At 50.7% G+C, this 27,403-nt stretch overlaps 4 protein-coding genes across 5 annotated transcripts in view; 2 read left to right on the top strand and 2 right to left on the bottom strand.

Annotated features, from left to right (window-relative positions):
- ACSF2 (acyl-CoA synthetase family member 2) overlaps positions 1-265 on the bottom strand; it is a gene marked incomplete at its 5' end in the record, with an annotated part of 35,894 nt that extends 35,629 nt beyond the window's left edge. The window contains one exon of the mRNA XM_082861587.1: positions 95-265. Within this exon, the coding sequence (XP_082717713.1) occupies positions 95-265 (171 nt within the window). The remainder of the gene's footprint in view (positions 1-94) is intronic.
- LRRC59 (leucine rich repeat containing 59) lies at positions 85-12,071 on the top strand. Its single transcript, XM_082861670.1, has 7 exons — positions 85-368; positions 2,402-2,461; positions 2,782-2,940; positions 3,172-3,276; positions 6,344-6,416; positions 8,489-8,662; positions 10,100-12,071. Exons 1-7 carry the CDS (start codon positions 264-266, stop codon positions 10,345-10,347), a joined length of 924 nt encoding a protein of 307 aa, XP_082717796.1. The 5' UTR covers positions 85-263; the 3' UTR covers positions 10,348-12,071.
- Positions 12,072-12,172: 101 nt separating this feature from the next.
- On the bottom strand, positions 12,173-18,286 carry EME1 (essential meiotic structure-specific endonuclease 1). 2 transcript variants are annotated; one of them, XM_082861668.1, is made up of 9 exons: positions 18,269-18,286; positions 16,385-17,196; positions 16,174-16,301; positions 14,662-14,751; positions 14,449-14,570; positions 14,119-14,245; positions 13,766-13,881; positions 12,786-12,975; positions 12,173-12,539 (listed from the first exon to the last, which is right to left on the bottom strand). In XM_082861668.1, the coding sequence occupies exons 2-9, from the start codon at positions 17,169-17,171 to the stop codon at positions 12,363-12,365; spliced, it is 1,737 nt and encodes a 578-aa protein (XP_082717794.1). In that variant the 5' UTR covers positions 17,172-17,196; positions 18,269-18,286; the 3' UTR covers positions 12,173-12,362. The 2 variants fall into 2 exon arrangements, with proteins under 2 accessions (XP_082717794.1, XP_082717795.1); XM_082861669.1 differs by having other exon boundaries at positions 18,242-18,283.
- Positions 18,287-18,355: 69 nt separating this feature from the next.
- Positions 18,356-23,271, top strand: MRPL27 (mitochondrial ribosomal protein L27). The gene is made up of 4 exons (XM_082860115.1): positions 18,356-18,412; positions 20,491-20,622; positions 21,036-21,103; positions 22,858-23,271. The coding sequence occupies exons 1-4, from the start codon at positions 18,373-18,375 to the stop codon at positions 23,062-23,064; spliced, it is 447 nt and encodes a 148-aa protein (XP_082716241.1). The 5' UTR covers positions 18,356-18,372; the 3' UTR covers positions 23,065-23,271.
- The last annotated feature ends 4,132 nt before the right edge of the window (positions 23,272-27,403 follow it).

Genomic DNA, 27,403 nt, shown 5'->3' with positions numbered 1-27,403 from the left:
GCTCCCGCACACGCTCAGGCCGCTCTGGCCCAGCCCGTCTCAGTGGCCGCGGAAGGTGACGTGGACACGGAAGTGGTCGTCGTCGTGGCTGCACCGGTGGGAACGGGGCGCAGGGCTCAGAGGGCGGCTGGCGGGCGGACGGGCGGCGGCGGTCTCGCACCTGCGGCGGCCGGGGACGCAGGCTTTGTAGGTTGGGTGCGACGAGCGGCTTCTCAGCCCTTCTCTTGCCCGTCGGAGCCGGGACTCGTTCAGCCGGCGTCACCATGACCAAGGCCGGTAGCAAGGGCGGGAACCTCCGCGACAAGCTGGACGGCCACGAGCTGGATCTGAGCCTCAGCGACCTGAATGAGGTCCCGGTCAAGGAGTTGGTCAGTACAGTCCCGCGAGGCCCAGGCGCCCACCCGCGACTGGCGCTGGCCCCTGCGTTGGTCGCCTTCTTTCGCATGCCTCAGTCTCCATGGCTTAAAATGAGGTGGGGGGAGTGGGACTAACTCCCCGGGGGAGGCCGCGTCCGGCCCCAGTTTTCTTCCTGGGATGTACACGTGTCACTTTGGCACAGTTCCAGAAGATGGGAAGGAGCTGCTTGTCTGGCTATGGGCTTTTTACGGGTCAGGAGTGAATCTCCCCCCCCCCCCCCATTTCAGGGGCTTTCTCAGCGCTCAGCTCCTTGCCCGACCCAAAGTAGGAGCCCTCAGAGCGCGATTGCTGGATGTATGCGGAGAATGAATGAACAGATGAATGAATGACTTGGTGCAAGTAGGCCTCCGGTTAGACCTGGGTGTGGCCCAGACCTGGCTTTTCTTGGAAGCCAGAAATCCTAGCTGGCTGCCCCAGCCCTGAGGCATGCTTCCTTGAAGAATGTGACATCTCACTGCTTGGTTGGCAAAGTCTCTTCCCAACTCTGAAACTGGTGGGAATCCGCACCATCGTGGCCCACCCCTTCACCCGCCTACTCCCGTACCCCCAACCGGGGAAACAAGCCTGAGGCCCCAGGGACGTTACAAGACTAGTTTGTTGCCAAAGTGGAGTTAGATGGTACATCCCTGCTTTGCCCACCTGGTTCCCCACCCGCATCCCCCACAGTAGCCTCCCTTTGGATGACCTGCACTTTCCTCACTGCCTTTAACGAATTATATTTGCGTTTGGCACTTGGCCCAGTCTTCCCTCTGCCTTGGCTGTGTAGTATGGAGGTTAGAATGGGATTCCCAGTTCATATATCAGCTTCATTGCTTAATAGCTGAGTGCCCTTGGCAAGCTTAGTTATCCTTTAAGCCTAGATTTCCTCATGTATAAAATAGTGATAATGATTCCCATCGCATAGGGTTGTTGGGAGGATTAAATAAGACTGTAATGTAAAATACTTGGCAGGTAGCAAATGTTGATGCATGTAACTATTACCACGGTGTACTTCCCACTGTGATATCTCAAACTTCTTTAGGTGGTCAAACTTCATGCTTGGGACTTTGACATTTGGAAAGTCCACGTTGGCCCAGTGTCCTTAACTGATATTTGCCTTCTTCCCCGCCCCATGTTTCAGCCTGGCCCTAGAACTGCTGTCCGAAACCTTTCACTCCAGGCCTCCGGTTGGGGCAGCATTGCCCCTGGGAGAACGGAAGGGGCAGTTTTGCTGAGCCTCTCCATCCCAAACCCCATGGGAAAACGGAGCTGGGTTGTGAGGGCCTTGATTTCACTCTGCATTCACTCACTTACTCATTCATTCAGGTACGAATCAGCCAACGGGTATATTGAGTGCCTGGCAGACCCTGAACTGGAGAATATGGAAATCACAGAGCTATATTAGACACAGTCCCTGCCCTGAAACCTAATAAGGAGCAGTGCTAGAGAGAATCTTAAAAGTGCTATGGAGAAGTTCTGAGAATCTGGTCTTTTTTCCTTGGATGTTCCCCAGCCACATCCCTACTGTGCATTCTTCTCTAGGTCGTGGGTGACTGGCTCATTTTTCCTTTCGTGTCTCCAGGAACATTATACTTCAGTGCTATTTTTTGTTTTTAAAGGCCTTTTTTTTTTCCTTTGTTGAAAAAAAATTTTTTAACATCTTTATTGGAGTATAATTGCTTTACAATGGTGTGTTAGTTTCTGCTTTATAACAAAGTGAATCAGCTATACGTATACATATATCCCCAAATCTCCTCCCTCTTGCATCTCCCTCCCACCCTCCCTATCCCACCCCTCTAGGTGGTCACAAAGCACCGAGCTGATCTCCCTGTGCTATGCAGCTGCTTCCCACTAGCTATCTATTTTACATTTGGTAGTGTATATATGTCCATGTTAAAGGCCTTTTCTAATCATGGGAACTTTCTGTGGAAAATGCTTCATTAGCAGATGTCACTGAATTGTTCCATGTGTTGATCTGACATTTTGTTCTCATTCCCTTTCCTAGGCTGCCCTCCCAAAGGCCACCATACTGGATCTGTCCTGCAATAAACTGACTGCTCTACCGGTAAGACTGGCAAGCAAGCATGATTCCTTCTAGAGCCCTGCTGCTTCTCCTTCCTGTCTGGGGGAGTTGTGTCATAAGGCATAATTTCAGGATAGGCCTGCAGGCAGGCTACCACTAAAAAGGGCTAAGCCCTTCTGCACACACGGCTCACGGCTCACCACCAGGAGCTATGCCTGCTATCTCCATTTTCATTCGAGCTGGAGCAGCTAGTAAAAGGTAGAGTCAGTATTTGCGCATAGGTGCCTCTGACTGGGGCCTCCTGGACTGTTACATCACAGTGTGTGAGCCCAAGGCCAAGGTGTTCTCTCTTTGGGTCCTAGTCGGATTTCTGTGGCCTCACACACCTGGTGAAGCTGGACCTGAGTAAGAACAAACTGCGGCAGCTGCCAGCAGACTTTGGCCGCCTGGTCAACCTCCAGCACCTGGACCTCCTCAACAACAGGCTGGTCACCCTGCCTGTCAGCTTTGCTCAGCTCAAGGTAACAATTCATGACCCAATGTTTCATGGCCAGGTGTGGCAGAGGCCTCGGGGACTGAGGGAGTGTGGCTGTGAGAGAGACCGAGAGGAATACCACCTTGTTGTCACAGCCTCAGACGGCTTTCCCTGCGGCCGGAACAGAGAAGGGCTTTCTTTCTGCTCGTTTTGTTCCACTTTGAGGGGCTCTTTATGTGAACTCGGGCTTACCAGGCTCTCTGCCCCATCTGTTTAGAGTCTGAAGTGGCTGGACCTGAAGGATAACCCCCTGGATCCTGTCCTGGCCAAGGTGGCAGGGGATTGCTTGGATGAGAAGCAGTGTAAGCAGTGTGCCAACAAGGTAAGCACGAGGCTCCCCAGCGGCTCCTTCATACGTTTCCCTGAGACTTGCCTCTGTCGCCTCTTGTTTTCCCCTCCCAGGGCACCCATAGCTGTGTCTTTTTTTTTTTTTAAAGAAGATGTTGGGGGTACGAGTTTATTAATTAATTAATTTAGTTTTGCTGTGTTGGGTCTTCGTTTCTGTGCATGGGCTTTCTCTAGTTGTGGCAAGCGAGGGCCACTCTTCATCGCAGTGCGCAGGCCTCTCACTATCGTGGCCTCTCTTGTTGCAGAGCACAGGCTCCAGACGCGCAGGCTCAGTAGTTGTGGCTCACGGGCCTAGTTGCTCCGTGGCATGTGGGATCCTCCCAGACCACGGCTTGAACCCGTGTCCCCTGCATTAGCAGGCAGATTCTCAACCACTGCGCCACCAGGGAAGCCCCAAATAGCTGTGTCTTTTAAAGCACGAAGGTCTCTGAAAATGTCTACTCTGAACCTGTCAGGCAAAGGCACCTTTGTTTCTCTCTTTACAAGCAGTAGAACAATACTGTCTTCTGCTCTACTGCAGTACTTCTGTTCCTAGAAATCAGGACCTTGCATGATCCAACACTGCACTGTTGACAGTTGTTTATATGGAGCAAGAGGGTTAGGCACTGTAGCCTTTCTGAGTCACAGTTATTGAATTTTGATAATAAAGGTGTTGTTAGTATTTGTAAGTTTATACCTGTAAACAGACACATCCTGGGCACATCTGGCATTTGACTTCAGTTGAGTCATCTGACAGGAGGAAGGAACTAACTGGCAGCCTGGAAGGCAAATACTGCCAATAACCTTGAAGGGGCTTTGCATTGTTTCTTAAGAACAGCACTGTACGCATCTCTCAAAAACTCTAGCTACAGTCATTTCTTCCCTCCAGCTTTAGAACAGATTGCTGCTGCTTCAGCTGAGCACCAGATGACTGACTTGGCTATGTTTAGGGGGCGTTGTGAACACAAAAGAGTTAACTTTAAATGCTAGATTAATGTAAGCGAAATGTGTGAATCTTGGGAGTAATGGCCTTTCTTTTCTTATCGTTAGCTCAGGGCTTCTTAGATAGTCTCATCATCTGTGTCACCCACTGTTACAAGAAACCAAGCACAGCATCAGTGCATCCAAGAAGCCAAGGCCACAGTTTGCCCTCAGCTGGGAACAGTACAAGTGATCAGTGAATCCTGTTCTGAAAACATGCTGCTTTAAGAATGTTGTCTCTTCTGAAGACTAACAATAGCTACCATTGCCTGCTCTTCCTCTGTTGTGCATGCTTTGCATGTTTCATCTCATAACCCTCATGAACCTGGGAAGCAGGTGTTACTTCTCTATCTCTGACCCGAGAAATCCTCAGTATGCAACACCTTTCATTGATCCATTTATTCATTCAACTAATACTATATTAAACCAAAGTTGCTGATATTCCAGTTTTTGACCTACAAAAATAACTTTTGTTGAGTGTAAAGGTCTTTAGTATTCACAGATATTTTCCAGACAAAGCTCCGGGGAGCACGGTGCGTTGGGGACGTGGTGAGAAGCCACGCTCCGGCACCGCTGCCCTCTCCTGCGCACACCTTTAGGCACGTACAGGAGTGGCGTGGGCCAGTCAGAAGGAGGTCACTTGTCTCCAGGAGTTAGTTTAGGTCTCGTCAGTTCTGACCTTGTGGGTGCATAGTAACTAATCAGCTTGGCACATAGAAAAGCACCTTTTAAAAATAATTGGTTAGTTCAGCAGTAATCACCAGGTGCCTACTACCTGCTGTGGACGGGGACAGGTAGACAAAAGCGACCCTCCAGGGGCTCTAGAAGAGCCTCTCCCATTTCGGACTGGGCTGTGTTGTCAGGTAACTAACTCCTGACGTATTGTAGCCAAGCTAAAAGGGGCGGCTCTTAAACGTCCAGGTTCTTTATTTAGCCAGTTTTTACCCCCTAAAGCCAACTGAATGGTTGGTGCTTATATAGAATTCAGAGTTCAGGGTGAGACAGGGACTCTGAACTTGGGCCCCCTCTCCACATCATGCTTGACCTTCCTCCAGATCCTGCAGCCCCTTGTTGAGCGGCCATTTTTTAGTAAGCTTGACCCTGGAGAGGTGCCAGCTGGCGCAGGTCCTGGCTTACTCGGGACAGGGTTCCTTGTGGCTTTAAGCCAGGCTCTTGGAGGGAGTGGCTTTTGCAGACCTGCTCCTGTGTCCCTCTTATGATAGATGTGGGCATGTCTGAAGTTTCCATGAAGTAAAATAATTACATTTGAATACATGTCTGTCCTGCAGGTTGTCTAGTGCAGTAGCGAAACAGAAAATTAAGACAATTTGCTGTGTTCATTTAGAATACTTGAGCTTTTCTTCTCTTATTAATGCAGTCAAGCAACAGTGTTCATTGAGCTCATAAAATGCCTTTCTCTTACAGCTCTCCTGCCTCTGTGCACTATACGTAAGAGGGACAAGCTCTGGCCTAGGAACTCAGCAGACGTACACGCTCAGCTGTGCTACTTTCTAGCCATGTGACATCAGAGCCTGGGTTTTCTTCCTTATTTTTACAATGGGCATCCGGTCAGTTGCTCATCACACCTGTATTGAGTGCTATAACTAGCTAAATGCTGTGCTCACCTGCAGAGCTAAGGACAGTAGTCCCTAACCCTTAGGGAGCTTACAGTCTAGGATTGAGATGGATAAGAAAACTCCCACGAGTGGGAGGAGGGGAGCCTGAGGCAGCCAAAAGAGGTCAGGAAAGTGTCTTAGAGGAAGTGCTGTCCCTGTTTAACACAAAAGTTGCTGGGAGAATTACATGAAGCGATTGTAGATGGCAGGACTCTCTAGATTCCAGTTGGCACTGTGTTTCACAGACTTCTTTCCTGACCGCTTTAGTGAACTGGGCTTATATGGCTCTTCTCTGGCTAAGGTTGGTGCAGTGAGGACACAGGATAAGGTTAACTTCATTAGCTCTGCACAGCTTCCAGGGCCTCTGGTGATCAGGGCTCCTGAAAAGAACAGTCTCTTTTTTGAGACTCCCCACAGTGAAGACAACTGCGTTGAGTAGTTCAGCACCCTCCTCTCCCTTTGCAGGTGTTACAGCACATGAAGGCTGTGCAGGTGGATCAGGAGCGAGAGAGGCAGCGGCGGCTGGAAATAGACCGAGGTAGGTGGCCACCCGCCTCATGCTTGAGGAGCTAGGATCCAGGATAGGAGCCGTGCAGAGCAGTGGGGAACAGCGTGGTGGTAGATGGCAGCATCCCTCCAGTCCTGGCTTCTCCACTGAGCCCCACAGTCATAGTCAACTGTTTATCTTTCTGTCTGCTTGGAGGGTTAATAAGTATCTCAAATTAAACATGCCTAACCAGATCCCCTTCAGCACCTTCTGGTGTCCCCCCATAATGGGAAATCACTATCCCTTTAGTTATTCAAGCCTGAAATTGGGAAGATGTCCGTGATTGCTTTCTTCAGTTACTCTGTTACTATGTCTAGTCTATCCGCAGTGGCAACTCCAGTGCCACCGCCGCAGTCAAGCCTCCAGCCGGTGGGCTGCCACAGTGCCTCCTAGCACCATGTCCTGGCTCCATACTTGTGCCTTCTCCACACAGCAGCCAGGGAGATCTTTTCAAAACACAAATCACTTCTGCCGCTATTTGCTTAAAACCCTCTCATGGCTTCCAACTGAACTTAGAAAGAAATTCAAACTCAGTAACATGGCCAACAAGGCCCGCCATGACCCAGGCCTGCTTGCTTCTCCGGCCTCGTTCCACACACCAGGGAGAGAGTGCAGTTACCGTCAGCCACACGATCCTCTGCTGTTGCTTGAACACACCAAGAACTGTCTCATCTTAAGGGCTTTGTTGGTTTCCTTTTCCCTCAGGTCTTTAAGTGGCTGCCTACTGGCTGCCTGCTGGCTTCATGTGGTCCTCATCTGTTGCCCTAGGTTAACCTTAACCTTTTCAGAACCACTCAAACGAGAAGAGCCAACCCACCTGCCACTCTCTGTCGCATCCTCAGTTACTTCCTTTACGGCACATATCACTGTCCTTTTCCCTATTTGCTCACTTGTTTATTGTTTGTCTCCTGTAGAAAGCAGACGACTTAGGCACTAGAGCTTGACTTTTCTTCACTGCTGTATCCGAGCACTTGGAACAAGGCCCGGCACACAGTAGGTGCTCTGTTGACGAGCCGGCTGACTTCTGAGCCCGCTTGCTGGAGGACTCCCGTGGTTAGAGGGACACGTGTAGTACTGATTACAGGCGGCCCCTGAGATTGGAACCCCTGAGTTGTGACCATTCCCTGTACACGCATGGCCGCTGTGCTGCCCATGTTTACTGTGACCACTGCTGCTTTCGCCTCTGGATGGCACATGTTCTCTCGAGGCTGGGCAGAGTGTGTTCTTGGCATTCTTGGTGCTCAGCTGGAACTTGGAGCTTGTTTGTATGTAGAAAAGCAGTGGAAAGCTACAGTGATAAGAATAGTACTATTGAGCTCCATGATAGTTCAAATAGGCTTTTGAGCCCTAAAAGGACATTTAACCACCATTTGTGGCATTCTGGCTTTGGAAAAATGTGCTTCAGTCTTCCAAATAATTTGGGAACGCATTTTTAGAAACCAGTAATTTGTAAGGTGGGTGCTGTATGTAAACACTTGAGCTGTGGAATAAATCGGAATGTCACATAGACTCCTGAGTTGAAGTCTAGGGTACCCTCTGACAAACTAGTAGTCTTGTTTTTTCAGGAAAACATTTCCATCTTCTCTAACCTGGAACCTGAGCGCTCCCTTTTTCTTCCTGCCCTCCCCATGCCACATTCCTTTCCGAAGCTTGGGAAGATGGGACTCCCATAGAATCAACGCCTCCCTTGTTTCCTCTCCTCATAGTTGAGTTGTGCAAGGCTGTCAGCGGCTGTGTCTTCTGGATTAGTACCTAATTCTAAAGGAGCATCACACTCGTCACCCATGCCTTTCTTATGCCCCCCACCCTTGTTACATCACCCTAATCTCTGCTGCTTGTGGCTAGGAATCCCTGAATAAGAATCCACTGAGCAAACCCTGAGAGCAGCTTATTGTATGTTAGGGAGGGCTTACTTCCCGGAGAGCAGAAAGACAGCTGTTGCTTTTTAATGTATCTTGTGTGATCCACAGCATAAGGGAAGGGAGCCCGAATCCATAATCACTTGAGAAAGCGCACTGGAGGTCTGTGGGAGAGAAGCCACTTTTGGGTATACTTTCTCATAGAGGCCGAGAAGAAGTGGGAGGCCAAGCAGCGAGCTAAGGAGGCTCAGGAGCGGGAACTGCGGAAGCGGGAGAAGGCGGAAGAGAAGGAGCGCCGGAGGAAAGAGTATGACGCCCTCAAAGCAGCCAAGCGGGAGCAGGAGAAGAAGCCTAAGAAGGAAGCAAATCAGGCCCCGAGTAGGTTTTTCTCTCAGTTGCAGGGTTCCAGGAGGGGTGTGGTGGGGACATGGCTTTGGTTTCCAGGCATGGCTGAGTGAGCGAGCGAGCGAGCGAACAAGCTTGCAGACCTCGTCAGGTACAGCGTACTCTAAGGCCTGGGAGTAACTCAGAGGGTCCACTTACGGGGAATGGGGACCCTCCTACTGCCCCGAATGGTTTGTTTCCCCAGTGTCACATGCTTATGTGCAGGTGTTTGGGTCAGATATAGCTTAGAACGTTTCCAGAACAGGGAGTTGCACTTTTTGTAAGGGTTAGATTCTAAAATCACCCAGAAAGGTGAAGATTGCATATGGTCACATTACTCTTAAAAGTCCCTGACGTCATCCAGGAAGTGGACTGAGCTTTTGAGTGTGTGCTGCCATCTCAGTGGTGCCAGCACTGCCTGTGATTTTCTTTCCCAGTTGGACCCGATCACTCTGTGTGGTGAACACCAGGGGAATGACTTGGCCTGCATTCGTGGAGCCATGTCGTATATAAAACACGTTAGTGTTTTGCCTGAATATGTCCCGTTGGATTTGTGTAGCAATGTGACTCTATGTATAAGGGAGGACCGTATATCCTCTGGGCCAGAAGGGACACCTGAGGGAGAGGAACCCGAGCAGGGAAGCTCTGTGGGGAGGGAGGCCTGCAGGGCCTGTCCCTGCTTGCCCCCACTAGCCTTGAGCAAGTCGCCCAACCTCACCACCTTTCTGTTGCCTTGTGTAAATGAGGATCATACCTCCTTACAGATTAGTGATAGGATTAAGTGAGAAAAACCTATGACAGGATCATGTAGTTCTTGGAATGTGGGTGTTCAGTCAGGTTTTTAAAAAATTTGCCTAAAAATCTCAAAACCATTTTTTCTTCAATAATTATATTCACTGCAGACAATTTCTTTATATATATCAGAAAATGGCAATCACCTGTAATCCCCTGTTGCCAGCATTAATCACTGTTACCAATATGGTATACTTTCTTGCAGGCTTTCTTTTTATAATAAAAACATTAACAATATTCATAACTTTTGAACCTGTTTCCCCGAATGGGCAGCACTCTACCCACGCTTGATGCCTCCTGATGGGCCCCTCCCCTTGGTCTTAAGGGGACCAGGTCATCAGCATCTTATGGAGAACTTAGGACCCTGGGGACTGTGTGCTAAGTGAAACACCCAGAATGAGATCCGGTTTTGAATCTGCTCCCTGAGATCCAAGGGAGAAAGAGTTCATGTTTCAATCTCTGCATAGCAAAGTTTTTAAGAGCTCAGATGGTCTAGAAAACGTGTTCTCCTCAGGGCTGGGGGAGTTTTCATCAGAGCAGAGGGGTGTGAGTGGACGTGCACGGAGACTAGCATCGACTGCAGAGTGTGCGTCCTTAAACTGACTGGACTTTTTGCCTTCTGTGACTTTGTCCCTCCAGAATCTAAGTCCGGCTCTCGGCCCCGGAAGCCAGCACCCCGGAAACACACTCGCTCCTGGGCTGTGCTGAGGCTGCTGCTGCTGCTGCTGCTGCTCTGTGTGGCTGGCGGGCTGGTCGCCTGTCGGGTGACGGAGCTGCAGCAGCAGCCCCTCTGCACCAGCGTGAACACCATCTATGACAGCGCGCTCCGGGGCCTGCGCAGCCACGACATCCTCCGGTGGGTCCTGCAGACCGATTCTCAGCAGTGAGCTTGTCCTCCACACCTGCTGCCTCCCAGCCTTGGAGCTTGGATTCCTATGGAATTGGGTTCTGTTGGACACAACCTCTTTTTAGTGTCAGACCTACCTGCCATCATCACATGGCTGCCGTTTGGTACTTGAGACCTCCTCTTTGTAAGACTTCTCTGTTTCTTAGTCAGGCTTCCCTGGTGGAATAAGGAGAAATAGGAGGTGGGGCCAGTTACCTGCATGCTTAAAAGAATAGGCTTGGGGTGGGGAGAGGACAAAACATAGCCTTTTCTAGTTGTTATACAAAGCTGTATAAAGGCAAGACTCATTTCTACTAAAGGTCAGCTGTCACTACATTTATACTTTTGTGTGTCACAAACCCTTTCTTTCATTCCTCCCTGGGGAGCCAGGGCAGATCAGGAGGCAGTGTGTTATTGGGGACTAGGGGAACACCATACTCAGCAAATCTAGTCTAAATTGGGGGGGAGGGGCATACCTATTTTTTAAGGACCTCAGACATTCAGATATTTTAACAGTCATACAAAATCTCAGGCTGTGACAGGACTTCCAGACCATCCAGTCCAATGTAACACTTGTAGACAGGGAAACTGAGGCCTTCCATGACTTGCCTATGGTCTCCTAGCTGGTTTGAGGCAGAACTGGATTCCCACCCTGGTATCCTTTCTTCCCATCATTTTGCCTCCTTTATCGTGTACTGAGAGAACAAAACTTACACCAGAATCGTCTCTCGGCTGGAGTATAGAATCTTTCACGGGAAACAGATTCATGACCCACAGATAGAAATCTCATAGCCATGAGGGTCTTGGGCAGCTCTTGTAGAGTCCTGCGGCACTTTATGTGGCTTCTATAAAATGGGGATGGTCCAGGCTCCTTGCGTCAATTTGAGAGCATTAATTCCCTGATTGCCAATAAACAAGAAGGTGGACCCTTGCAAAGCCACATTGTCTGTGACAGCTCTCTTACATAATCAGTGTGACTAAATACCTCATAGGCAACCTGAAAACTAAAGCTTCATAAGAGACTGAGGTTTAGAATTGATTCTAGATATAACTACACAATGAAGGGAAATAAGTAGCATCATGGAGTTTAAAAGTGGTACACTAACGACTTGCATGAATAAGGGCAGAACTGTCCATTCTCTTGTCTGCCAGACTCAGCATTTCTTGCTCTGTGGCCTCCTTTGCCTCCTTTCACAACAGTTGGATGAAGGGATCAGAAATGGCCGTCACGGTGCTCATTCACAGAAGACTCCCGATTCCCCAGGGAGAGCAAGAACCTGTCATGTCCAGAGACAGAGTGGGGTCCGTCTTTTCGGCACTAGTGGCCCATGGATAAGACTGACACTTGTGACCGTCCTGACAGTGGAAGAAAAGACTTGTTCTTTTCTCCCTCAGGGAGAGCTCTGCTGCGTAGGCCCACACCTTACCCAGAATCACTACACATTCCTTTAGTCTTCCTCCAAGCTCCAGAGCCATTGGTACAAATGCTTTATTGAAACTAAACACATAGTACATAAAATGAGATTAAGAGAATACAGAAGTCAGCATAGTGATCAGACCTCCCCCGTTCCTTGGCTGCTTGAGGCAGCTTCCGTGGACGGGAGGAAGGCGGGAGCACGTCCAGCCTTGTCAAGCAGCCCACCGAGGGCAGTTCACTTGTGACCTCAAGATTTGACGCTGAGGTTCTTTTGGATTTTTACAGTTATTAAATACGTGTCTGAGTGGTCTGTCTTTGTTCCTTTGTATTTTGAGGGCTGGCTGGGGCAGGGGTCGGGGTGGTTTGTACGTGGCAGTTGACTTGCTGGGAGAGGAAGGCAAATGTGAGCATCTCAGCCTCTGCCCCAAGCTGACAGGTAGGGACACTATCGCAAACAGCGACGCCCAGGAAAGCCTGTTGTGGGCAGGACCCAGGCTGTGCTGCAGGAGATGCTTCTGATCCCTGCACTGTAGTCATGCTCTGAGGTCGGGGGGCTGGGGTGGAAATCAGCTTTTCATCCCTGTCCCTGAAGGCTGGCATCAGTCTGCACTGTCTAAAGAGAGATCTGGCTGCAAAGCGGTCATCTGAAGGTAGATACGCCTGGAGAGCTCTGGTCCAAGACGGCGGGAGGTGGCTGTCACACCTTCCCCACGGCGCACCTGTATGTCTGCAAGCAAATTCTGGCGTTCTTGCTCAGAAAAACACCGCTTATAAGCCTGAAAGTGGTAAATGACCTGTTAATACCATACCACCCACGGTCATTCCTCATCTGTGAATAAGGGACGGGAAGCTTGGGTTGGGGGATGAGAACCGTCCTCCCTCCCTGGTCAGTGTTGACTCTAATCTCAGACCCGCACTGTTGACTTACAAGGCATTCCTGGGCCCTCACCAGTGCTGTCCATGGAAACTGGGAGTCCACTAAGGCCACAGTGCACTGGGCAGTGACCCCTGGAACGGCATACCTGGATCAGGAGCTGTGGGGAGGGGTAGGCGTCCACAACGGCACTGGCCATTTCCAGGCTGACTCGGTTCAGCTGCTGAATCTGTCTCCTCCAGACCACTGCAAGCCCCCTGCCAGAGCGGTCCACCTTTGCCCCTCCAGCCCAGTCACTCTCCGGGCAGAAGGAGAAACTAGCTTGATCTCGGAGCTTCCTGCAAACAGCACAGTTGAGCTGCAAGTCGCATGTTACTGTGCTGCACCTGTCCCCTTACCTAGGAACTTAAAAACCCTCCACTGACATGGGAAGAGGTGGGAATGATGTTCTACCTGGCCAATTTGAATGCTCATTCTGCCCCCTAGCAGTGCTAGTTGCCGATTCCCGTAAAAATGACATCTATTCCTCTTCATCAAAAAAGAAGTTACCAGAAAAGTATGAGGCTCTTGCTTGCATTGAGATTGGGGTATCTTGATCGGGGAGGCAGTGTGCATGGGGGTTAGTGCAGAGCACTGGGTATCAGGCAATTTGGAGTCTAGTTTTGGTTCTTCTGATTTGCTAGGAACTTTGACAAGTCGGTCTCTTTAGGCCTCAGTTCCCTCAGGTATAAAATGAGGGACTTGGATTGGATTGTCTCTGAGGAATCACTGATTTTAAATTCTGACTATGAACAGCCCTTGAGCTAAGTAGGCTAAAAAATTGTTTTACAAGGGCTTGTTTCATTGTAACCTGACCTGCAATGACTCCTGGTAAGTTGGCCCACTGATAACCCAGTACCAACCTGCAGAACACAAACTTACACATAAGCTACAGGAGAACATTTTAAAGGGACTGAGCTTGGGGGCTCTTTCCAAGAATTCCCAGGGTTAGGTCAACTCCTTCTGCCTCAAACTTGAGTGACAACGGGCTAGCAGCAGAGTTCAGGGGAAAGGGACATCATCTTTGGGTACCAGAACGACTGTAAAAGACAAGGCCAAGCAACCGAGCCAGGACTTGGGGGCACTCACTTGAAGGGCGCCTCGGCCACAGCCTTTGTGAACGCGCACGCCAAGTCGGCCAGCTCCTTCCAGCTCTGCACGATTCGAGCCTGGGCTTCTGTGTGTAGCTGCAGATCTACCAATGCCTAGAAACCCCAAAGCACATGGACTGGAAGGGTATGCAGAGGGTAGTTTGAAACGGTTCTCCTCTCACCGTTCACTGAAGCTGCACCCCAGCCCCTTGGCTCCCCGTTTGGCCCCTTCTCTCCTACTTAGTGCCGAGGTAGAAAGTAGTGTCCAGCAGGCATTTTACTCTTTATCATGGTGAATCGGGTTAGATGAGAGTGGGCAGCCACGATGCCTCAGGCAACAGAAGTTCTTACCTCTTCCATGTCTACCCTGGTCACCACAGCCGCTGTGCTGGCCTCTGGTTGTCTCTGCTTCTCCTTCTCCTTGGCCTGTTCTCCATTTGCCACCCTCTGTTTCCTTCTCCTTGGAGGATTCGGAGCCCTGGAGCAGGGAAGGAAATCAAAGAGCGGCAGCTCCAGGCCGAGCTTGGGCAGAAGAGGTGTGAGAAGACCGGACCAGAGAGTCCCACAGGGCTAGGAGGGATGCTATTTTGCAGAGGGACCCAGATCTGGGATGAATAAATTCACCCCCATTGGCCCAAGAGCTGCCCCTTTTAATGCTAAGTCTCGAGGACAAATCCAAACCTGAAGCATTTCTCCGGATCCACAATCACCAGTGACAGAGCTTTCCCAGCTGTCCTTGCTGTGATGTCAGTTACAAAGCTCCGAAGCGTTTCCTTCCCTTCCTTGGTGCTGCCCAGACTCCCCTGCATGAAGGGGCAGAAATGCATGCGTGCCTGCTCCCTGCAGTCAGCCCTCCGCCCCAGCCTCAGCGCCTACCCCTCTGGCTGTGCCCACCTGCTTGAAGTTGTAGATCATGGACACAAACGCCTCTGCCAGGAGCAGCACCAGAACCATCGGCTCCTCCACCCAGTCCTCCTCTCCATCCTGTCAAAGGGCGTGGAACCCGGCAGAGGGAGGCAGGTCAGCAGGTGCTTAGCACCTGCGAGAGAGATCCAGGCCTTCTGGGTGAATGACTTCACCCCCATCAGCCTAGTCCACTTTTTTTTTTTTTAATTGCGGTACGCGGGCCTCTCACTGTTGTGGCCTCTCCCATTGCGGAGCACAGGCTCCGGACGCGCAGGCTCAGCGGCCATGGCTCACGGGCCCAGCCGCTCCGCGGCATGTGGGATCTTCCCGGACAGGGGCACGAACCCGTGTCCCCCGCATCGGCAGGCGGACTCTCAACCACTGCGCCACCAGGGAAGCCCAGCCTAGTCCACTTTGCATTATCATTTTTCTTCTGGAATGAAGTCATGGTGGCAAGAAATAGTAACCCATAATCCTGTCCTTCCCAGTCCTCAACTGTTCAGCCTCAGTGCACTGCACCTCTGAGGCAGTGAGTAAGAAAGGAGCATTAGTGAGTTGAAACGGACTGAGAAGTAACTGCCAATATTTCTCTGCATTCTGAATAGGGAAATGGAGTGAAGGAAACTCTTCCAAAGGATTTGGAAAAAATAAGTAACTTGGGCTTTGAGGGTAGATGCTAAGCTGAGTGGCCCTTACACATAGGTTTTGTGTGACAAAGATAAGAATCACCAAGGAAACTTCAGTCTGTGAGAGCACCTCTTCGTCGCCATACTAGGGCATAATCAAACACAGCCAAAGCCGCGTCACGGTCCACAATCCTACAGCAGTACAGTATTACAGAGTAGCCGTGAGCAGGGCTTGTGCGGAGTTTTCTGATTAGGTCCCTATAAGCAAAAGCCAAGACCCATAATATTGCAAAGCACAGGTGGGAGGAGCTCTGGGTTCTAGTCCCTCCCACCCCCCCCAGCCACTACTCAGCTGTGATCCTTAACAAGGCTTTCAACTTCTCAGGGCCTCAGTTTCCCCACCTGTGATGTGGGGATAAGAATTTCTTCCTTATAGGATGACTGCGACAGAAACGGGCGATTCCCCCCCACCCCCCCAAGGGGCGTTTGGCAATATCTGGAGACATTTTCAATTGTCACAAGTGGGACAGGTACTGTTGGCAGCTACCAGGTAGATGCTAAACATCCTACAAGGCACAGGACAGCCCAGCACAACAGGGAATTAACCAATCCAAAAAGGCAGCCGTACCCGAGGTGGAGAAACCAAGTTAAAGCCGTTATCGTCCTGAGGTACGGCACTGTCCCTTGTAGTTTCCTTGCACCCTGCCCACACCGTGGGAAACAGCTCCTTTACTAAATCCTCCTCAAGTTATACTCAGCTGAGTGTGCTACCTGCTTTCCTGCTGGAGCCCTGACTGATAATATATCCTTCAGAGTAAAAGCATATTTATCGTGTAACTCTATGGAGGAGAGACAGCAGCCAGAAAACCCCTACCTCAGTGGACCCAGCCCTTCTCCTCCACGTGATGCTGCAAGGCACGGCCGGCGCCTCAATCACACAGCAGCACTCCATGGACTGGAGTGCTCCGAGGAGCTGGCCCCCACCTTCCATCTGTAAGAGCACTGCAACAGATGGGAAAGGGGCTGTCAGTGGGGCCCAGAAAGCAGTTCACCCAGCATGAGGTAAAGAAAGACGCCTGCAGGACCTGGATCCAGCAGCACAACGATATGCTTCAAGCATTCCTCTGGCCTCTGAGCTTTCAGCCTCTTAACCAGGGCTGCCTTCTTCTTCCTTTCCTGTTGCCTCTGGGTGCTTTCCTTTTGGCCTGCTTGTCCCCGCTGCTGGCGTCCCTGTGAACCTCTCCTCTGGACCTTCTGATGATGCTTGGTTCTCTTCTGAGGCGGGGGTACCTCAGCATTTGTTTTAGTTACTGTCACGCCGTTGCTCTGGACAGAGCAGGTAGTTGGGTAGGCTGGCGACTGATGGCATGGACTGTCTACCACAGGGTCCTTGCTACTCGACGCACACCTCTCTGAGGTGTCACAGAGAGGAATATCACGGATCTTTGTGAAGGGCTGGTATTGCCAGTCACGTGATGCTCCTTCATTATTTTGATGATCTAAAACCCTTTTAACTGGGGAGCTGGAGTCCTCAGGGCTCAGCTGCTTGTGGGTCAAAAACTTACAAGTAAGTCTCTCAGCCAGGGGAGCAAATTCTTCCTCATCCTCACTTCCACTGCTGAGCACCCTGACTGGCTCTGTTCGTATGACAGTTTCAGCTGTCTCTGGAACAGGTGGTGGATCTCTCAGTTTTGGTGATGGAGGACAGGAGGCCTCAGAATCTGAGATGTCAACCACTACAATCTTCTCCTCCTTCTGAGGCTGCCTCCTCTTCGTTGAAGACGGTTCCTTCTTCAGAAAGGCAAATGTTGGCAACTCCTCAGACTCACTCTCACTGGAATCCAGTGAGAGTGATGACTTCTCTACAGCCATCAATATGTGCTATCAGATTAATTCCCTAAAAAGAAAAGAGAGATAAGACATAGACTGTAGCACTGAATTCAGTCCACTTGATGTGTTCTATGGCCAAGCTTTAAGGAAATAAATGATACACAGAGAAAGAGGATATGGTCCCAACACGGTCAATCTGGAACTCAACAGCTATGTCTGTAGTCTAACAGGAAACCTTCTCAAATCCTTTCTAGGTCAAGGTGAGGTTTAAACAAAGGGGAGGTTACTATTAAAAAATGTTAATGAGGTACGAACAAGACTCAACACAACCTCTTTGCTGACCTCTGCATGTAAAATGGAGATACCAAGAGTCACGCTTTTTTAGCTGAGTATGTGAATTTTGTGACTGCCTTCTTAGCAAAATATTTTCAAGGTTCATTTATGTTGTAGCATGTGTCAGTACTTAATTGCTTTTTATGATTGAATAACACCTCACCGTATAGATATGCCACATTTTGTTTGTCCATTCATCATCGGGTGGACGTTCTGTTTGACTCCATTTTGGGCCATTCTGAATGAATAATGCTGCCATGAACATTCATGTCCTAGTTTTTGTGGGGATGTTTTCAATTCTCTTGCAGACAGATCTAGGATTGCCAATTGCTGGGTCGTGCACAAGAGTCATTCTCTGAACAGATATTCACTAACACTGCAGGTGTGACCCGAAATGAGCCAGGTAACCTCTCTGGGCCTCTCTTTTTTAGTAAAATAGGAGTAATAACATTACCTACTTTACAAGATTGTAAGTAGTTTAAAAAAAGAAAAAGCATGCATCTACAGAGCTTAGTACAGTATCTGGCACGCAGGAAGCGCTCAGTAAAGTAAGCTGAACGACTAGGGAGACCTCAGCCCTATCCCCGCACGGGCCTCGGTAGTTTCTGGCAAAATGCGGGGGTCAATGCGGGGGTCGGACAAGCGGGCCCCTGCTGCGCGGGCTCCAAGCCTCTCCCGCCGACAGCAGGGTGGGCGGCTCGCCCACGCACCGCGGCAGAAGCGCCGGACGCCCCGGCCACCGAGCCTCTGCAGAGCTGAGCTCAGGAAGTAAGCCCTACCCGGTTCGCCCGCCCGGCAGCGCTCACCAGCAACTTCTCGCGTCACCTTTTCATCCGCCACGCATGACCCGGAAATAGATCTCCGGTAGCGGAAGCAGATTTCTCAGACCGGAAGCGAGTGTAAGGCCAACATGGCGTTAGCCGTGCTGTCGCAGAGGACGCGGACAGCTGGTAAACGGCCGCCGTGGCGGTCGCCGGGCGAGGGGTGGAGGCGGAGTGGAGACCTTGCAGGGATCTGGGGGCTTGGAGGTCGTTCCCCACGGATGACCCTGGGGGCGGGAGGGGACTGGGGGGAGTGTGCGGGGCCCACGAGGTTTGAGGGGTAGTCACTGGTCGTGTGACAGCTAGGGCGCGGAGCACGTGACCTTTCCCTGCCAGGCGTGCAAATACAGCTTCCCTAGGGGTGGGTGACGGTTCTCCGCTTCCCCTGTCTCGGTTTGTTTGGGTCCCATTATCTACAAAAATGGGTTACTGCTTTTGGCACATAGGCGCGCAAAAAGTTAATCTGTTCATTCAGCAGATTGAGGTCTTTGTGCCAGACACTGTGGTAGGTGTTGAGGATCTCAGCAGACAAGATGAAGACATAGTCTCTACCCGCAGGACGGTTACTTCTAATAGATAAGCACGTAAATAAAATAGTTGTGAATTGTTGCAACTACTGTGACAGAAAGGGAAAAATGTGTCTGTGTCTTTTTTTTAGGTTGGGTGGTCAGGGAAGCCCTCTGAGGAGGTAACATGTAAGTTAAGACCTAAAGGATGACCGGAGGCCTGGCTTTGTAAGAGAGTGAGGGGCAAGAGAATGACTCGACCCAATTTTCCATTTTGAGAAGCAAACTATTGCTCTTATGTGAATTTAAAGGGAGTAGGAGTGGTAAATGAGGAAACCAGACGGGAAGCAGTAATGGTAGCCCTGAGGAGAGATGATTTAGTCAGGGTGTTAGTGTCAGTGAACTTGGAGGGAAATGGGTGGATTTGAAATCCGTTTTGGAAATAGGATCCACAGAGCTTGCTGGTGAACTGGATATGTGAGATCAGCAAAGGGAAGGAATCTGCAGTGACTCTTTGGTTTCTTCCTGAGCAGCTGTGTAAGTGGTAGCATCATTTACTTTGAGGAGGATGGGGAATAGGGTGAAGGGCAAAGATTCGTGAGTGAGGTAAGTTAGGTAAAGCAAAGTCCAGTTCCTGAAATTGAGTGAATAAATGAATAGGTGTTTAAAGGTAGGTAGATCCTGGTGCTGGTCATTTCACGTGTTGTCTCTGTAAGTCCTCATCTCTGGTCCTTTGCCCCAGCTAGTCTCTGTTCTCATTAAAACTTCAGAAACCTAGGTTTTAGGAACTCTGAACCTATAGACTCCAGGACCCACAAGCCTTCTGTAAAGACTCTGGCATGACCCTGATTAACCATAGCTGTATCTGGAGACCTGAATGCTGGGACTGCCATTCCTGGGCTTGTCATATAGCACAGGGCTTCCATCCTGGTCATTATGAATTTTAGTTCACTTTCCCTTTTAAAATAAATACCATTGAGCACTTTGGAATGAGTCTGGAGAGGTCAGATTAACAAGGGCAGGGTGTCAGTCTTCTTGGTTGGACCTGTGCTTGATGGACTTGCCGAACAGAGAAAGGGCCCAGCCTTCTGAAATGGACAGGAGCCTGCGGGAGTCACCCTCACAGAGGCTGCCCTTTTTGTTTACAAGTATCTGATGTGCAGTGGATGGGTGATGGCTAAGAAAGTGGTGGGTGAGGTCAAAGCAGGAGCCTGTCTCTGGGTGTCCTGTTGCTGGGCTCTGTGGTCTGGCCTCTCCACAGTGCGTTGAGCCTTGAGGGCATAATGGTGAGTGAGGCAGAAACAGGCAGCTCTGTGGTGTCCTCTTGCTGTCCTGTTTCTGTGGTTTTGTTTCTCTTCAATAGGACTGGATGTGTCAGGACCAAGGGCACATGGTGTTTATTTTTTTTCCAATTATATTTTACTCCCTCCCCTCAACCCTAGGCCACACACAGACAGCTCATGTAGTGCTTGCTTACACCATGGACAATACAAGAATGACTTATCCCCTGTCGTGGGGGAAAGCCAAGGACCTCAGACACTCCCCGAAAACCCACAAAGTCAAGTTCTGCTCACACATCTTCCTCACCTCCCCTGACACTGCCCCCTGCCACCTCTCAGCTTAGCAAATGACCCATTGAGGCAGAGAAAAAGTCTGATGGGGAGCCGCTCTGTTTGAATAACATTTCTGTTCTCTCTGCAGTTACCGCCCTGCTGAGCCCCCCTCAGGCTACAGCTCTTGCCGTCAGATATGCATCCAAAAAGACAGGCGGCAGCTCTAAGAACCTCGGTGGAAAGTCACCAGGCAAACGCTTTGGCATCAAGAAAATGGAGGGTAAGGGTGTGACCTGGCTTCCACTTTCCACTTAGCACCCTACCCTGCTGTCCTGGTGTTCCTCTGAAGAGCGGGCAAAGCACACAAGTGCCCTGTCCTGTACTCTCCATTTTGCTCACCAGAACATTTAGTTCCAAATTAAAGAAACAGATAAGACCTGAGGCAGGGTGGAGGGGCTGAGGAAGAGCAGATAGGTGGGAACCTTGGCCATGCGACTGGAGAGGAGGCTGCCGGGTGGGAGACAGGGGCTCCTTGTGTCAGACTGGGAGTTGGTCTTATCCAGGGGCAGGCTTAGAGGTTGGTATGTAGCATTTGGGCCAGGAAGGCGAGGGCTGCCATGGTTTCTTAGCAGTTCGCTGTGTTGCCTCATCGTGGGGGCCCAAAGGTAGCACACATGTGGACTTCTCTTCTAGGTCACTATGTTCATGCTGGCAACATCCTTGCGACTCAGCGCCACTTCCGCTGGCACCCAGGTGCCCATGTGAGTTGCTCTGTCCCCCCCCCACCCCTGTTTTTTCTTCACCTCTCCATGCTCCTGAGCATAGTAATTGTAACAGTTGCAATTATTGGGTGCTTACCAAATGCCAAGTGTCATGCTGATTCCTGGGCCTGCATTATCGTTTCATCCTTACCCCATCGCTAGGGCAGGTAGGTGTCATCTCTGTTTTACAGGTAGGATGCCAGAAACTTAGAAGAGGGGGGTGTGTAGTGACAGAGCTAGGATTTGAACCAGGTCTGCTTGACTCCCAAATCACTTTTTCGCTTTGGTAATAGCATTAGCTTGGTTCTCTGGGGTCTCCTTTCTAACCCCCAGTTCTTGGAAGAGGATATTTCTAGTGATTTAAGATATTTTTTTAATCTTGGGAAACTAATTTCAATTTATTCATTTTTTATTTTTAAGAATTCCTCCTTTGATTAAAGTTATTATTAGATGGCTGAAAGATAACTTGAATTTAATAAAATAGAATTCAGTTTGTGGGCCAGAAATTAGGTCCATACCAGGCAGGGATTTCAGTTTCAGCAAGTTGGTATTACTTGCTGAGGTAGGAAAGTTCTTTAACACAGATCTGTACTATATTCTTTACATTATTTAAAATATTAGTTTAGTTTCCTCTGTAATCAATTTCCTTCTGCCTTCTTACCTCTTTTTTGGCAATTTTAGTAGGCACAGAAAGACTGATAATAACCTATAATTATTTCAAAAATGCTAATTTGTATGTGAATTGATTGTATGTGTAGTAGCTTTATTTTTTTTAGAACTCGAGACATGCAGTATGTGGCTGTGTTAATTCTTCAGACTTAATAAAATAATGACAACAATAATAAAAACTAATATGTTGTGACCTGGGCAGTATTCTAAGCTCTTTCTGATTATTAACTCATTTAATCCTCAAGATGACCCTATGAAATAGTTAATATTTATCTCCATTTTGCAGATGAAAAAAGTGAGATACAGTGAAGTAAATTAACTTGCCCAGATCACACAATAGTTAGTAGTAGGGCTGGGATTTGAACCAGTCTGTTCGTTTAGTCAGAGAGATATTGAATAATACTGGGTAAAAATGGCCACACATGCAATCTCAAGTTCTAAAAGAAAAAAGCTATGACGTGTATAGTTAAAAAAAAAAAGAAAAGAAATATGTAATACACAGTTGATTTAATCTCCTTGCTCATATTTCTCACCTGAACATCAGGGTTAGCGATAGTACCTACTTCACAAGGTGAGAATCAAGTGAGTTAATGTATATAATAGGGCTTGGAACAGTGCTTACACACAGTAAGCGTGACATAAGTATCAGCTGATATCATTTTGTTTAATTAGTGTATGCATTATCCATATAGCGTTGAGCCTAAACTTTACAGATCACCATATAGATGAAAATGTATATCAGACTAGTGTTGTGTTAAGCCTCAGTGAAGCAAACTCCCAGGAGCAGTGATTAGAGACATTTTCCTGGGCCTGGTTTGGGCATCTATCCAGCTTCTGGCTTCTGGCCAGCTGCACAGATATGGGTCCAGGTATCAGCCCTGAGTAACCACCACGATTGGCTGTTGGAGTTTTCTTTTCCCGCCTTTGTGATGGAGTAATTACCAAGCAGTGGGAAAGGGAACCTGAGGTGGAGCTTTCTGAATCCTCCCCTTTGGCCCCAGGGCCTGAATCTTTGTGAAGAGTCTATCCTAGAACCCTGGGATGGACCCCCTGACTGTCCAGCTGACCAGGTCTGTGTGTTGCAGGTGGGGCTGGGGAAGAAGAAGTACCTGTATGCTCTGGAGGAGGGGATAGTCCGCTACACTAAGGAGGTCTACGTGCCCAGTCCCAGCAACTCGGAGGCTGTGGATCTGGTCACCAGGCTGCCCGAGGGGGCTGTGCTCTACAAGACTTTCGTCCACGTGGTTCCTGCCAAGCCTGAGGGCACCTTCAAACTGGTAGCTATGCTTTGACCTCCTGGTTGAGGCCTTTGGACAGAGACTGGAGCCCAGGTGACTGGAGAGGGTGGTACCAGATGTCATCAAGGGTTGGAGTGACGACAGGTCTCTCAAGGAAGAAGTCTGCTTGGTGGTGACTGCAGGAGACTGTGAAGTGACTGGCTGGGAAGCCCTTTGGGAGACCTGACCTGGGGCCAAAAATAAAGTTAGCCGGAGTCGTGAGTCTCTGCTGTTTGGGGACAAACCTGGATGGAGTGCCTTACTGATCTGTTATCCATGTGCTCAAGTGCACACAAGGGGAAGCCTCAAAGCAGGAAAGAGGCCTGTCAGTGTGGAAGTGAGAAGAGGGGACTTCATTTTGAGGAGGGGATCCCTTTAGCACCATCCCCCGAAGGGTGAGGAAGAGGAGTGCTTGTGCTTGAGGGTGTTCCTGCGCCTCCCCCTCCTGGATCCCACAGAAGTCGCTGGGGAAGAGTGGGCGGGGGGCGACTAAGGGGCCAACAGAGGAAGCCAGTGTGGTCACGTTCCTCTCCTGGAGCCACATTCAGAGGGAGCTGGGGCGGCAGCCCCAGAAATGGCCACATGGCAGACCCCTTCCTGCCTCTGTGGGTCCAGAGCAGAGAGGCCCCATCTGGCCTGGAATACCAGGGTCCTTCCAGTGATGAGGCAGAATGGGTGACAGATGGGCTTCTTCCTGTTACCCAGAGAGACACCTAGCTCTCATTCTTTCCTGATTCTTAGTTTATCTCAAACTGTAAACTGCAGCAAAGAATCTGGCTTTAGGAGTACTCAGTCTGGGCCTAGAGTGGGCTGGGGGCAGGCCTTCATTGTCAACCCAAGACCTTTAGAAGCTTGGCTTCGAGTGCAAGGGCGAGGAAGGAAGTCTCAGCAGGGGTGGACAGACGTCCTGGCTGTTGGAGGCAGGCGATGCTGGCTGCAGCCCCAGAGAGGGCTTGCAGAGTTAGTGCCTTCCTCCCAAGCACTCTTCTTTGTCCTGAAGGCAGGAGCTCCAGGGGTTGAGGGCAGAGAAGTATAATTCTGGAGGTCTGCCTTGAATTTGTCACCTTGAGTCTCAGGGCATGACCCCAGATTTCCCACCTCCTGCAAAGGTGGCCCAGGGTTTGTTGAGGTTCACTTTAGCTTCCTTCCCGTAGGGTCTTGTACCAAGGCCCAGCTCGGGGAGATTGTTGGAAGCGTCTCCATAGGCTCAGCACTGTCCCTGCCAGTCCCCGCCAGTCCCCTGGAGAAGTGGGAAGGGGCAAGATGGAAGAGCGTGTTCCCTCCTATAGTGTTTCCCTGAAGGCAGGTGGCTGCTTCGTGGGGTGGGTGAGCAGAGCCATGGTTGGGTGGTAGTGCAGGCAGTGACCTTAGGGCCTCCTCATAGCTGGATGGCAGCTGGGGGAGGTAGAGCAAAGACATTACCCATTCACCCCCATGGAAGCTCTTCTGCCCAGCCTAAATCGCTTCCCTGGACTGGGGTCTGCCATCCTTTCTTCTACCCAAAGAGGTGAAGTGAGGCCTCTAGCCGAATCCTGGGGCTCGCCATCTGTGGTCCTTTCCTTGTCCCAGAGGCTCTGATTAGGCATTTACATACAGTAAAAAAAAGTAATAAGGAAAAGAACTCAGTTCTCCCACTTAAGGCTCGGAGGGCTGAACATTCACCTACCTCTCTGCAGGCCCAGAGCCAGAAGCACTTTGCAATCAGCTGGTGCATCTGCGGCCGCCCGTCCTTTTGAACACTTTCATAGCTAGGCAGGCAAGCTGGCTCCCATAGGGATAGCTGGTAGCTGCTGCATAGCCCCACACAATACCTCACCCCCCTGGGGATGGCCCTGTGACTAAGGGAGCCTGGCAGGCTTGCACAGCCGTTCTCCAGCTGCCATCTGGACCCTTTCCACCAGGATGAGCCTAAGATCAGGGCAACACACGCTTCTCTCCAAGGAGTCTCTCTAGGCTTCCTCGCCTTCTTCCCCTAGCCACACTAGGCCCTGGCACACACCTCTCCCCCCACTGTCCTCCCTCACCTGCATCCCCTGCGACTCTCAGCACCTTTACACTGCCTGGGCCTCGGTGGGGCATCCCATGGTGCTGAAGCAGGGAGAGGGGCAGTCCTGGGGATCATGAAGGATGACTCAGAGTGAAGCTCAGGGTTTAGGGTCAGCGAGCAAGAGAGCAGAGCCCAAACGCTTTCTTGTCCCCATGTCCTCTCCCCATCTTGTTCTCTCCCTCCGCCAGTCCAAGGCACAAAGCCCAGACCCTTAGCAGTTCTGAAATGCACTCGGGTATAAAGAAATTCCGCCTCTTTCTGGCCATTAGCTCATTCTTTCACAATCTGGCAGCCAGCTCTGATGACCCTCGTGGGAGAGTCAAAGAACACCTTCTGTCCCCACCTCTCCATCCTCTGTCTGGTGCTCAGAGTTGGGGTTGGAGCCTAGGGAGGCTGCAGGTCTGAAGATTTCTTTTGATTTTTGTACCCAGCATCCCATGTGGTGCCCCGTCCCTGGGAAGAGGACTGACAGTACGGTAGTCACCACCCACAGAAGTTGGCTCTGGGCTTTCCCCTGGGAGCTAGGAGCCTGTGGGCCTTGCTTGGAGAGCTGGGAAGACCACTGTCGTCACCAGCAGCTCCCAGTACTGGGTCCTGTTTCACAATGGCCAGAGAGGAGGCTGGCCAGGATGTTGCTAACCCTTTCCACACTACTTCCTTGGTCCAGAGGGAACCCACACTGGAAGATGCGGGTCCATAGAGTAGATCCAAAGGCCCCTTCCATACTGAGCAGAGAGCAGAGGACATGGCAGCCCTGGGGCTTCGCTGGTACAGCAGCACAACAGGATGGCCGTGATAAAAACCGGCATGAAACTCTCCTCCCCACCAGAGGCACCAGGCATCAGAGGTTCAGCCTGGGCCTGGCAGGCACGGACCCGTCTCACCTCCCCAGATTGAAATTCCACTCCGGAAGTTGAGCAGGAGTGACCTGGCTGGGACTAGTATCAGCCTGACATGCAGGGGGAGCAGGGGCAGGCAGCTCCCTTTTTGCTGCTGCATCAATTCCCTGTGGCAGAGATTTGTGAGGGAGAACAGAGCAGCTATATCCTATCTTCCTTCAGCCCAGGGAATGAGTGATGTGTGTAAGGGAGTTTACAGAGGGACACACTCGGGGAGGAGAAGGAGCTTGTGGCGGGGCAGACACCCTTCGAAACTGGATCTGAGGAGGCAGGAGAGGGAGGGCTCGAGCCGGAAGTCAAACTCCTGGTGCCGACTCTTCCGCTGTCGTAGACTGTAGCATCATAGAACACAGCAGGGAAGGGACCTCAGGGTTCATATACTAGCCAAACACAGCATTCTCCCCAAGGGGCTTGCTTTAGGTGACCCTATAGATGAAGAAGCTGGACTTCTGGCCTCTGGTGAGAGGCCAAGTGTGCATCTGCCCCAACTCTGAACTTGGGACAGCAATGGGTACGCACCAGTGGCCACAACTATGCCTAGGAGGCTGTTCTCCGCGGTGAGCTCTGCACAGGGAACAGCAGTGGCAGAGTGGTGCCAAGAAAGGGCACTGGCCTTAAATGACCTTGAAGACAGCCACAGGATGGGCTCCCCCCCCCCCCCCGCCGGCCCCACCCACCATCCCCACAGGGCCAACCCTCAACCCAGGAACCCTGGCCCAGAGGAGCAGTTTCATTCAGAGCCATGGTATCTGTGAGCAGCTCTCCAGATTCTCAGCTTCTGCCCCTGCTTGTCCTGGTCAGTACCATGCCAGGACCTAGTGTCCCACAGATGGCGCTCCACTCTGCAGGCCTGGCAGCCACGAGGGTCCCTCAACAACCTGCAGGAGAAGGGGTTGGCGGGAACAGGCTAGGCTTCTGCTAAACCCAGAAGACAGCCAGGAGAGCTCCGCCTCGCCCAGATCTCTGCACCTCTCAGTCCCGATCCCCTCCCAGGCCTACTCTGCACCCCACCTCCCCCGCCACTTCCCATCAGCTCAGGTGACAGGGCTCCAAATGCCAGCTGTCCTCTGGTCTTTGCTCCCATCTCTAAGGGAACTGAGGGGTCCCTGGTTGTCCTGGAAACCAGGCACAAAATACAAAAGCCTCTCTCCCCAGGCTCTTCCCCTCCCTTCAAAGGAATTCTTGGGCAGCTCTGGGGGCCCAGGCCGCACGCCCCCACCCCACTTCCGCCTGGCTGTTATTCTGATTTTGACCCCAGGGGCCCAGCCAGGGGACGATTTCAAAGCCTCAAAACGCTCAAGCCTCTGGGTTGAGCTAACCCTACAGAAAGATGAGGGTGGGGGACACTGCCGGCCAGGAATTCAGTCCAAGGAGCTGCACTCACACTTGCCTCAGTGACCTGGACGGG

This window comes from Leucopleurus acutus (genome assembly GCF_964270905.1).
Source record: "Leucopleurus acutus genome assembly, chromosome: 19".
Classification (NCBI taxonomy): Eukaryota; Metazoa; Chordata; class Mammalia; order Artiodactyla; family Delphinidae; genus Leucopleurus; species Leucopleurus acutus.
The sequence above is the reverse complement of the archived record's forward strand: the minus strand, read 5'-3'. Positions and strand labels throughout refer to the sequence as shown.